We start from the raw sequence: 12,419 nt of genomic DNA on the forward strand, positions 1-12,419 counted from the left end.
ACAGATGAGGCAAGTGAAGATGACACATCGAAGCATGTGGAGACAAGCGCAACAAATACATGTGTTGATCCATCCGCTACTTCTTCAAAAACAAACGTATCTTATATCATCAGGGTCAAAAGCAAAGGTATCTCATATCATGTTTTTCCCCTGTCTTTCTCTTTGCCCTTGCTCTTGCCTTTAAGACAAGGAGAAAGAAAGCAATCAGTCGGAACCTGAAATCAAACTTCCGATCTAAAACTGATTACCCTGAAGCTTTGCCTAGTTGCTTACCTAGTACTGCTCCCAAATGCTCATCTTCAATTGTTGATAGGTCTCGAATTCCCTCAGCGAATACTTCAGGACAGTTAACATGATGTCGGCTCTTTACACTGAAGCTGCCAAGCATGGATGAGTCGTTGAGAAGTGATGCTCTGAAGAACCATTTAAAGGAAAAGGGTTGCGCACCACTTTGGTTATGAAAAAGAAATAAGCAGAGAAGAATGCAGCATAATGAGCTGGAACAAATCACTGTAGCACGACACCCTCCCCTGCAAAACCGCATAATCCAGACAGAGGAGTTTAAGTCAAATCCAAGCTCGACATCGTTGTTCTAATTAAAGAGCTCGAGAAGCCTCAACAACTTTCCGCTGGCACCGTCGCCAAAGAGAAAAGCCTCACCACGTGACGCCATCAAATCACCAGTACTTCTTCAAAAGTAAAAGTATCTCATATCATCAGGGTCGAAAGCAAGAGTATCTTATATCATGCTTTCTCCATGTCCTTTCCTTTGTCCTTGTTCTTACCTGCAGGGCAAGGAGTAAGAGAGCAATTAGCCGGCACTTGGAATCAGCCTTCCAATCTGGAACCGAATGCCTGAAACCTCTTCCCTGATTGCTTACCAAGCGTTGCTCTCGAGTAGTCGTCTTTAACGATTGATACACTTCCAGAGAAGATACCACATCTGCCTGGAGAACAGATAAGACAAGTGTCAATGAAACATCAATCTTGTGGATCGTCAGTAAACACAACAATTGCACGTGCTGATTCATCCCCAACCCTTTTTCAATATGAATTGGAAAGATTGAACAAATCCTAAAACCGTTCGTGCTTGTCTGCCAGCAAACAGGCCATCACCTCTACCTCGTGCTTGTCTGCCATGTGTCCGAATCCTAAAACCGTTCGTGGTCCTAGTTTCATTCAAGATCAAGCCTCGATGGCTCTTGAAGAAATCACAAGTCCGATTCAAAATCAAGTGTTCACCACCCTTGAATCAAATTCAGCTCCTGATAAAAGGAGTAAGTTCAGACCTTCGGAGGAGACCAGGAAACCCTCTAGCCCAGTTCAATTATGCTTGTGGAAAATCAACGATTGGAAGAAACCAGAAAATCTTCCAGTCGAATTCAAGATCAAGCCCCGACGGCCCTTGAAGAAATTTCCAGCTCAATTCAAGATCAAGCCTTGATGGCCCTTAGATCGACATATACATTAAGGGACTTCAAAACGCATCTTCTACACGTGACAAACACATGTATACGACGCGCCTTGAAGTGGGGTCATTTGTAGACATCGAAGTTTCAGTGAAATAAATGTTGACCAATGCATTAAAATTACAACCTTTATTCATTTCACCTACATCACACACTCATTTCACCTACAAAACTCCACTCATTTCACTCACAACATCCACTCACTTTTAGTGGTGATTCATTCTCAAAGCTTATAAATAGGCTTCTCCATCAAGGATAAGAGGGGGGAAAGGAATTTATATCACATCAAAACCTTGAAGCTTTGAAACTCTAAAGCCCTCAAGCAAATCCCGAAGGATCAAGAAAGCTCTTTTCGTTCTTCGTCAAATCCTCCTTCAAGATCAAGCCCTGACAGCCCTTGAAGAACGTCCACTAACTCAAGATCAAGCCCCAACAGCCCTTGAAGAAAGTGTTCATCGCTCATCATCCGTTCATCCTAAGATCAAGCCCCAACGGCCCTTTGGATCAACCACATCAACAAATCTACACACCCGTTCTTCAAGATCAAGCCCAAAAGCCCTTGAAGATCCGTTCATCAACCGTTCATCCTAAGATCAAGCCCCGACGACCCTTTGGATCAACAACATCAACAAATCCACACATCCAACCGTTCTTCAAGATCAAGCCCAAAAGCCTTTGAAGATCCGTTCATCACCGTTCTTCAAGATCAAGCCCAAAAGCCCTTGAAGATCCGTTCATCCAAGATCAAGCCTCGATGGCCCTTGGATCAATCGCACATCCACAAATCAACACCTTACGGAGATCGAATCAGAGGATCAAATTACAAAGAGATTGTAACCCCAAAATCATTAATACAAAATATATTTTGTACACGTGTTCTTGTCTCGTTCGTTATCAGGAATTTTCGTGTTTACAGTGGCACAATTGAATTGAAATACTGCAAAACAGAAAAGTAGCTAGCAGACATTTTCACCAAGGCTCTAGCTAAGGATCGATTTAAATACTTGAAAGCTACACTTGGAGTGAAATCAGCAAAACATTTAGAAGGGAGTGTTGGTGTGTAAATTTATTTGTTGTATTTGTTCTTGCTTATTCAAGTTGTAGGATTTATGTAAGCCATTGGATCATATTCCATATGGCATCTTTGATTATATTTTATTGAGTCTTAGCTCATGACAAGTGTAAGCATCTTATATGATGACTTAAGATTGAATGGTTGTGATGATTTTGTAATGATGAGAGAGTGTGAGTTGGCTCAGCTCCTCCTCCAACGGTCATATATTCTCTCCACATTTCTAGTATGAGAGATAGAATCCAATGAAGAATTCTCAAGCCTTGAAACTTCTATGATTCTTTGATCTCATTCTACTAAGTTTTCCATTTCATAAAACTATTTCATTGAATCCATTCTACCCAGAATCAAAATACTAACAACGTGAATATCATTGCCAAAATGTTTGATACTATGAGACATTTTAGTGCATCAAATATAAATAAAGCTAATTTAGCCAAAAGTCAACAAAATTTTTACTATTAAGCCATATATCAATAACATATTTCTGTTTTGGACTTAATCAATGATATAATTGTATTAATTAGGCATAGGTCAATAATGAATGCCCATAGGCTTTAAGTCATATAAATAGTTAGAATTTGACTATTCTATCATTCTCTCTCTATAAATGTCATATGGGCTTAAACTATTATAAATACGAATTTAGATCCTCTTCGGATCAATTTTGTGAGATCCTTCAGACCGAGGATCTCATCCATTGATAGAAATCCAACAGCCAAAATCTCTTATCCTTCCTCTTTTCCCCTCAACTCTTCCCTTTCTTCCTCACTTTGAAGCTCTCAACCTCGAACCATCAACTCCCCAAATTCCAAATTAATTCAACTCCACATCAAAATCAGCCTTAACAGCGCCACAATCCACCCAACTCACAACCACCAATTGCAAGTCCCTCACCTTACCTCTCCAAAATCAGCCCCAACACCGCCACATCCCTCAATTGCAAATCCCTCAACTTAAAATCTCAACCAATGTTAACAAAACAAACAAAGAGAGAGGTCGCTTAAATCAATGTCTTTTGGTTGTAAAGATCTTTTTATAACTATGGAAGAATATAGAGAGAGAAATCTCAAAGATGAAGAAGAAAGACATGACAAAAAAGACAAAATAGTAAGGGATAGTGAAAAAATAAATCAGACTTAGAGCATAGATGACCTGCAATTGAATTTGGGGTTGGTTAACAACAGTGGGGGTGTGAGGGTGCTAGGGAGAAAGACGAGTTGTGGGGGAAGAGAGGCGGAGGAAGAGGCTTTGGCCGTTGGATTTCTATTCTAATGGAACTGATCTTGAGAGGATATGAATCTTATAAATAGTTAGAACATGTATATTCTATCACTCTCTCTCTCGCCCTTAGTTTACATGGAGGAGTCTACTCAACTCAAAAAAAAAAAAAAGAAAAAAAAAAAAAAAAAAAAAGGAACCAAGAAATGGACATTGCATTGTAGTGTCCGAATCAAAATGTAAAAAAAAACATAACCAAGAAACAGACACTGCATTACAGTGTCTGAATCTAACATAAAAAATAAAGCCAGGAAACGGACATTGCTTTACAATGTTTGAATCTAAATGTAAAAATCAGGAATTGCGTGGATGTAAAGTGTAGGGACGTTGAGTTATGAAAAAAATAAAACCAGGAAACAGACACTGCATTGCAATGTCTAAATCCAAATGTACAAATAAACTATAGAAGGCGTGTGGGTGATCTAAAAAAAAAAAAAAAAAAAACACACTAGTAAATAGACATTGCAACGCAGTGTCTGAATCCAAGATTCCAAATGTAAAAAACTGAATCAGGAAACAGACACTGCAATTCAGTGTCTGATCTATATTGACTTACTCTAAAAATTAAACTATGAGAAATAGTGTTAGTTGAAGTGGGTGCCAGCTGTAGTGGCAGATTTTGTAATTATTGTTTATTTTAAATGCATTTAAGTATCACAATACATAATTGATCTATTTATAAGAGAGCTGTTATTCCCACCCCAATGTCTTATCTTCCCACCCACATTTTAATGAATTTTTTAATTACAAATTTGTCCATTTGTAAAATGACTAATAAGGACCTTAGTTACCCCTTTCACATTACTTTTTTTTTTTTTTTTTTAATAAAAAAGAAAAAAGAAAAGTTTGGACGTGATAACTCTCACGCTATGTTTAGAAAATTTGTCTCCCTTAAACCCTAACTCATCCTTCCCATCTCCTTTCATTCAGAGAAAGAAAAAAGAATGAACTTAGAAGATGACGTTTTTATGGAAGAAGTAGATGATTATGTTTCTGTCGAAGACATAAAAGATAATTTTATGTGGGTCATCTTGATTTGCTGACTTCGCACAATTGAAGCATAGCTCTGTGACTTTTTATTTGAATTTGCATTAGATTGGGGTGCAATTTGGTTTTTAATGAGAATTTCTGGAATTGAAGCATAGCTCTGCCGACATCGTTCATTAGGTAAGTGTAAATTTGTTGCATACTGCTATAGGCGTGGTTGATTTAGAATTGAAAACCTAAACAATGGTAAGCGTGGTTGATTTTTCATTAGCCCGTACTTACCACAAGCACCACCTCTCTCTCCCTTTAAGTTAGAATTGAAGCCGAATTAAGTTTCAATTGTTGCATACTGCTGTCATACAGTAAATTTGTTTTTTAATGTGTGTATGACAATACAAGAAGGCATTGACCTGTAATTGAAATAAAAAAAATATGGTTCTTTTATGACGTAAAAAGATCATCATGTTCATACCAAGTGCAAATCGACTTTTAAAGACAAACATATTGCAAGACAAAGTAAACTGCTGAAGGAAGTTAAAACATGGGTTCGGACTTGAGTAAGCTTCTCCCTTTTCAATCCCAACCAAACGTGTAGGCTGAAGATTAGAAGACCTCGGTTTTATTTTATTTTTTTCTGGCTTTTAGAAGAGAGTAATATTATTTGTTTATATTCTTTTCTTAAGAGAAATTTATCTCTAATTATATATAGGGTTATTTTATGAATAATAGTGGATGGGAAAATAACGTTTTAATTTTTTTTTAACTTTTTATAATGGGTGTAAATATAACGTGGGTAGAAAAATAAGACAACCAGGTGAGTCTAGCAGCTCTCATTTATAATTAACATAAATATTGTTGATATATTGTTAATTGTAATTTTTTATTGATTTTTCCCAAAATCACCCTATAAATAAATGTTGTTTCCGAATTGAAAGAGATTAAGAGTTCAGATTATTCTATGAGAAACTTGAATATATAGGAACTCTGATCACTGCCGTTTTTTAGAAAACAAATCAACTAGACTAGAGATTCTCTCTTACACCATAACGCTATAAAATCATTAGACCGTTGACTGTTTACCACGTGTTCAAAAAATGAACACATCAACCAACAAATTAGCTTGGAAAAGAAGCATCACTGAATTGTTGGTCTTGATACACAAAGGATCCCTCTCCGGATCCATTCAACCAAATTCATATCAACAATCAATTCAGATCCTTAAAATTTGATCCAACGATTAAAGTTATTATAACTTTTAAAGAAATCTCCTGTTTTTAGCCGTTTAATCAAATTTGAAGAATCCGGATTGATTGATGGGATATATTTGATGAAAGTGATTCGGAGAGAATTCATTTCCCTTGCATACAATATTTTACTACCTGCTACTACTTTATCCAAGTTTATAAATGTTTACCAACGAGACTAGTATTAGGGGGTTTCAACGAGGACTTGTATAACATGGGTACTTTGTTACGGTTGGATTTCGTGTCATTAATACAAAGGTATGTGTTTGTTTTTCTTCAAGTGTCCTTGTATCATTGACTTGACGTCAATATGACGGTGGATTTGTATCATACGGGTCGGTCTCAGCTTTAAATATATTATTCCAACTTATTTATTTTCTTTCTAACCTTCTGTGTTCAATGTACGTTTTGCAACAAAAACTTAAAATAAACTATAATTATATAAAGTCCCAACAAAATGATTAGATAACTTGATAAATCCTCAGAAGTTCAACCGAAGGAATACCCTCGCCCACGAGGAAATCCCTTTCGCAATTTCAGCCTCTGGATATTAATTTGTAATTTTTTTTAACAAACGATATTATACATACTAATACGAAAGGAATATGCTAGTAATAATATGGTTTAAATTCACCTTATCAATTTCCAATTAATAAAGAGTTACTAAACTCATTGCCCTATTTTTTCGCTTACATTTTAATAAAAAATTTAATTACATATTTATCCATTTAGAAAAAGACTTTTAAATCCTTATCCATTTCTCTCCATCACCATCTCTCTATTCCCTGTTCTTCTCTCTTCCATTTCATCTCTCTCCATCCGGGAGGAAGATCCATGTTTTTTTCCGGCGGCGGAAGAAGTTCAAGAATCCGGCTACAGGTAGCATTTCTCATTGTTCGTTTCTATGATTCCAAATATTTTAGTCAATTTGTAGTGTTTTCCAATAAATTTTCAACTTTTCGACATTTTAATGCAATTTTAATGCCTCGTTTGGTAAGTTTATATTTGGTTGAATTAATTAATTAATTAATTTCCTTTTCACCATTTTCATATTTCTTCAAACTAGTCAATCAATATGCTCAATGTTTGAAATGCGCATCCACATTGGATTAAAGTTAAACCAAAGAATTTTTAACATAAAAATGATTAATCTGTACAAAATACCAGTGTCAACCGGCAATCATTCCTTGCGCCAATCAGACACCCACCTTGATAATATATTTTTAATTAGAAACAAAGACAAAATAGAATCCTCATCTGTTAATCTAATTCCATTAATCCCCACTGCTTGTATATACGCCCCCCTCCGACAACCTCACCGTGGTCAAAGCTGCAAAGCTAAATCCGGCTGCTGTTGCTGTTGTTGTTGCAGACCCATTTGAGGTAAGCCTGCGGCACCCAGCTTGACGTTCAAGTCCGAGGGGAATGTGTAAGCAACATGTTTATTGTGTAAGGATGAACCATTCCACGATGCTTCCCCACCAAGCACGTGGCTAGATCTCGGTCCACTTGAAATTTCTGACAATCTGGCTTCGTCTGAGCATAATGTACTGTGGGGTACAAGTTTGTCTGTGTGGTCATCAGATGCAGGGTTGCCTTGAACCCTCTGTTCCCTCTCACGGACTGAAAACGGTTGCATCCTCCATGTCTCATTTTCTCCTATCCATCCTGGACCAAACTTGATTCCAACAGGCAAAACACTTGCAATTTTCTTTGAAGCAACCTTCCAAGCAACAGGTCCAAGATTTGCGGCAAAACGAGCTAGACTCCTTGCATAACCATGCTCAAATTGTAGACCTACCTGGTTTATATATTGAGAAAGAAAAAAAAACATTAAACAAACACTAAGAAATTATGTTATACAAGAATCACATCTTTATACAATGAGCTACTGTCATTATACAGATTTACGAAGACATCTATTCACATGCAAAACAAGGTACATAATTCAAGCAAAGAGATTATTAGACTCCTATAATCTCCTTATCGAAGATCCACTTTTCTATTTTTCTAACAGCAACCCCCTTCCCCCGTCACTGAATAATTCCAGTCTCCCATTCAGAAAAGAATACAAGAATGTTCTCATTATACATACCGCCACAAGTTGCTTCCACTCTCCTTCACAACCAGAAAACATTGATGGCTCATCGCCAAAAGCCAGAGCTTGTGTATAAGTGTCGCGTCTGTTCTCATCTACTGTAAAATGTTTCTTTCCATATTTTAGATCACTCCTCAATACAGAAGCTGCAAACCGAAAAAGAAATAGAAAGGGTCAGCATTTGTTAAATAAACTAAGAGAACCAAATAAAACTAGGAAAAAAAACTGAAACTGAATAATGAGTACAAATCAGTGAAGCAGATGCAGTTGAAATCACATACCTGGAAATTCATTCTCCCAGCCAGGCAACCAACTAGCACCAGTTTCACCACTAAGAGACCCATGGGGGCCCATATTTAATGCATCAGAAGACCTGAACTTATGGGGAGCAGGCCGTCTTAGATTGTATGTGCCGGACAAGCTAGGATTCTCTCCTCCAGAAGCAAGAGTAGTTTCTGATACAAATTGAGGACCTACACGATCAAGTGGAGAGCCTTCAATTGACTTTTTCATGCTCTTGCCAGGTGGCCTGCCTCTCCTCGCAATTTTTGGTTTCGGATCACCGTCTTCATTTACTTGCCTCAAATTTTCAAAGTCCTTTTTTGCGAGCTCTTGTATAGATCGTGCCTAAAGAAATAGTCATTGTTAACCATCAAACATGGTGAGATTGCCTAAATAGGAAGAAGTGTAAGTTAGACGGGCCAAACCTGTCGAAAGTAAATAGTGTCTGGTGCATTATACTCCATTGCATTTGAACATATCAAGAACACATCTTTCTGCAGAAATTAAACATTAAGTCTTCAAATCCTGTCAAAGTTACTCAGTTAACAAGAAAAACAAATTAGAAGTAGAGCACGATACATCGGAGTTTAGTGCACCAAGAATAGAGTTCTCCGGTGAATCACACCATTTCACTATTCCTAACGTTCCAGTCATACATCAGGGTGCCAATGTAAAAAATGGTTAATAAAATAGACCAAGGCCAATAACTTGAATACCGAATGGAATGATAAGTTGCACTATGTTCTCAGTCCTGGATTCATTTGCCTTCTTTGACTAGCAACAGGCTCAACTTGAATTAACATGCCTTATATTACCATAATTAACATCTTCGTAATTTCCAAAAGACAATAATCTCTGGTGTACTTATCAATCATTCAAAAGCCACATCTAGGAAACACTCGTACATAAACCCTTCATTTATTTCTACAGCCGGTGGGAGGGAGAGTGAGCAGGCAAAGGAGATGAGAAAGAGAAGCGGATGCAAGTAGATGGTGAAATTGAGGCAGCTGTGGTGTGTGCGCATGCGTGTTTCAAAACTGAAACCTAGCAAGAAAAAGATCGTAATACAAACCTCAAACTGTTCCAAGTTGGAGTAAGCTCCATGATCTAGTTTCGTCCTCACAGTTCCAAAATCCATTGGGTTTTGAATGATTTCCTGATAATCAGGAAGCTGAACAACCAACATATTCACATCAAACCATGAAACCGTTGCTCGTAAAACAAGCCAATATCAGCAACAGAAGAAGCCATTTCAACATAAGAAAACACACCTCTTCTGGATCAACGGGCTCAGAGAACACCCCGCGAGTATCCCTTCTGCAACAAAGTTGAGACCAACGAGTGAACACCCATGGTGTCATTTCAAAGAGTCAATGAAAAAGACAACTACTTTGGAACCTAAGACACCTACTTTTGAAGCCTATCAAGGATGAACACCAGCAACTTTTTGTCTGGCAAAGGTGTCGTGGGACCGGACTCCACCTGCGACCCTGTCCACAGAAAAAGGTTGACAGTCATTAGAATTTATCCCCCAGGAGATACCTTTTGAGGCAAGACTTGCGATTGACTAACAGTGTCGTACCATGTAATAAACTGCTACTGTCTGTCGCTTTCAAAATCTCTTCACGGCTCTGCAAGAAACCATTAACACCAATGTCACTGCTAAATTTACCACTAACACAAACAAAACATGATTAATTTATTATTTAATTTTCTGCAATCATTGGAAAAGTAAATGAACAAATAAATCAAGAAAAGACAAACTGGAGCTTTTTCAGACAAGGTGGTCTGCGTCTTTCTATGGTACCATTTAACAGATGAAGAATTTAAATTAGGAAATAAAGAAAAACTGCCCAGATTCCAAATATATCACTTAATTAATATTAAATAATGTCCAAACACCCCAACGACTCCACTCCGCCTCCCAAAAACAGCTTCTGGTTTTCGCGCGAAAATCCCTAAAAGATTCTAATTCCCAAGATAAAGCAAAGATAAATAAATTTCATTACTTTTTTTCCAAATTAAGCAAAATATAAAGAAATTTCATCACTTTTCTCAAATTAATAAAAAAAAATATATAGGGAATTAAGTGCAACAACGACATGGGTTTGTGTTTAATTTGAGAAAAGTAAAAGGGTTTTAATTTTTGTAGTATGATGATCACCATATGATTAGATCCGCGATGGACGGTGCTGATCTTGAGAGCGGCCTCCGGATCCTCACCACCCGCGTTCGAATCGGAACCGTAGGCGCCCGAATTAAAGGGCGACAATGTCGGAGTCGAATTGGGATTAAAACCGAGGAGGGGCTTATGCTTCTTCTTTGCGCGCTCATCGTCGTCATCGGCTTCGGCAAGGGAATTGGACGGCGGGGATGAATCGAGAGGAGTAGGGTTCCGGCGTGTGGATAGACGGCGAGGGTTTGGGCATTGGTCCTGCTCCTGTTGTTGGAGGAGGGCGCGTTTCTGGAGATCCAGGAGAGAAGGACGACCTTTCTTCTTTTTGGTTGGAGGATTATTCATCGTCGTCATCGGCCGGCGTTTCTGTTTTCTGATGCCTCCACCTCGCCCCGCCTCGCCCCCCTTCACCTACTATTCTATTCTATCCAAAATTTCTCTTTCTTTCGCTCTCTGGCTCTAAATTCCTATTAAGCTACTTTTTCCTTATTATTTTTCTTTTTAATTATAGGAAGTTTGAGATGCAAAATGAAATTTTTAAAATGTCAATAATAATTCTTTTATTTTATAATTTTTTTATTTTTAATTTTAAGAAAGTGTTATTGGCATTTCAAAAATCACATTGTACACTCCTCATAAATGTATATTTCTTTCCAAATATAAAAAGTTTAGAGTTTAAAATGAAAATTTTGAAGTATAGAATGTGATTTTTAGAGTGCCAATAACAATTCCCTAATTTTATTACCTTATTTTATTTTTTTGGTAAATACCTTTTTTCTTTGTGAAAAAATATATTTATATGTTTATTTTCGGGTAATGTATTTCAGAACACTTGGGCTGCAGTTGGCAGTTCTCAGTCAAACGTCAAAATTTGAGATTTGGCTAGAATATTTACAAGGTATTCTACTTAAAATACTTTTTGATACAATAATATATTTATATTCGAATTTAAAAATTTTCATTTTTAATTAAAAAAGTAATATTCACACACCTATTTTTACGGTTTTACTTTCCACACACACTGTGACAGCCTGTCCCGAATTATTTGTATCGTAGGTGTGAAATGACGATTTTGCCCCTAGTGGTTATGTTTCATTTTGGGGTGTTTGTTTTGTGGGCTTATTGGCTGCATCTGGACCACACGCACACTCTTGTCCTCATCTCCTTCCCCCCTCTCTCTCTCTCTCTCTCTCTCTCTCTCTCTCTTTCTCTCTCCCTCTTCTTCCTCTTTCATACGGACAAGTACCAAAACCCTTGCAACCGTTGCAGATCGAGGTGGAAAGTCTTACCTTTGTGTTCGTGAGGACCATACGAGTTCAACCATACCAATTTCAGGTAAGGAATCATTCGATTTCACGTCGAACCAGGGAACCCCGATTTTGGTCACTGTTCATGCACACGTGAAATGTTGTTTTTCAGGGAATTTGAAGCTTGTAGGAAGCTTAGTAAGGTCCTTAGGAAGCTCAGGGTGGTTCGTTGGAAGGTTTTGGACGTCAGGATCGTGAATTGCAGGTTTGGACGGACTTTGTGAAGTTTCTACAGCATGATTTCGTGAATTTCAGGACTTGAAAGTGGTAAGGTTTTGTTCTACTTGTTGTAAGCTTCACTTTAGTGCCAATTTCATGAAATTTGGTTGAGAAACGAGTGAGAAACGAAGGTTTGAAAAATTTTCGGTATTCCGGCAACGGAGACGGCACCAGAGGTGTGTCGGAGAAGAAGACAGAATATTCCGTCAGTTTGGACGGAATATTCTTAATGGCGTCAGGTTAACTTTAACGGAATCTGTTAGTTTTAATAGAATATTCCCTAA

The 12,419-nt window shown here is 37.6% G+C and overlaps 1 protein-coding gene across 2 annotated transcripts; it reads right to left on the reverse strand.

Moving 5' to 3' along the window:
* Window positions 1-7,162: 7,162 nt before the first annotated feature.
* On the reverse strand, window positions 7,163-11,071 carry LOC103952901 (transcription factor GTE7-like). 2 transcript variants are annotated; one of them, XM_009364590.3, is made up of 9 exons: window positions 10,598-11,071; window positions 10,016-10,064; window positions 9,845-9,923; window positions 9,705-9,750; window positions 9,506-9,604; window positions 8,859-8,927; window positions 8,433-8,778; window positions 8,149-8,297; window positions 7,163-7,854 (listed from the first exon to the last, which is right to left on the reverse strand). In XM_009364590.3, the coding sequence occupies exons 1-9, from the start codon at window positions 10,961-10,963 to the stop codon at window positions 7,378-7,380; spliced, it is 1,680 nt and encodes a 559-aa protein (XP_009362865.2). In that variant the 5' UTR covers window positions 10,964-11,071; the 3' UTR covers window positions 7,163-7,377. The 2 variants fall into 2 exon arrangements, with proteins under 2 accessions (XP_009362865.2, XP_018504359.2); XM_018648843.2 differs by having other exon boundaries at window positions 7,678-7,850.
* Window positions 11,072-12,419: the final 1,348 nt, after the last annotated feature.

The sequence above is a fragment of a genome, unplaced genomic scaffold, assembly GCF_019419815.1.
Source record: "Pyrus x bretschneideri cultivar Hongxiangsu unplaced genomic scaffold, Pyrus_bretschneideri_v1 Contig91, whole genome shotgun sequence".
NCBI lineage: Eukaryota > Viridiplantae > Streptophyta > Magnoliopsida > Rosales > Rosaceae > Pyrus > Pyrus x bretschneideri.

Excerpts from the sequence above, each read along its gene's own strand:
- LOC103952901 (XM_009364590.3), bottom strand. The coding sequence starts at position 10,963 with ATGACGACGATGAATAATCCTCCAACCAAAAAGAAGAAAGGTCGTCCT. Across the intron at positions 9,751-9,844 it reads ATCCTTGATAGGCTTCAAAA|AAGGGATACTCGCGGGGTGT; the intron begins GTAGGTGTCTTA and ends ACTTTGTTGCAG. Across the intron at positions 8,779-8,858 it reads ACACTATTTACTTTCGACAG|GCACGATCTATACAAGAGCT; the intron begins GTTTGGCCCGTC and ends CTATTTCTTTAG.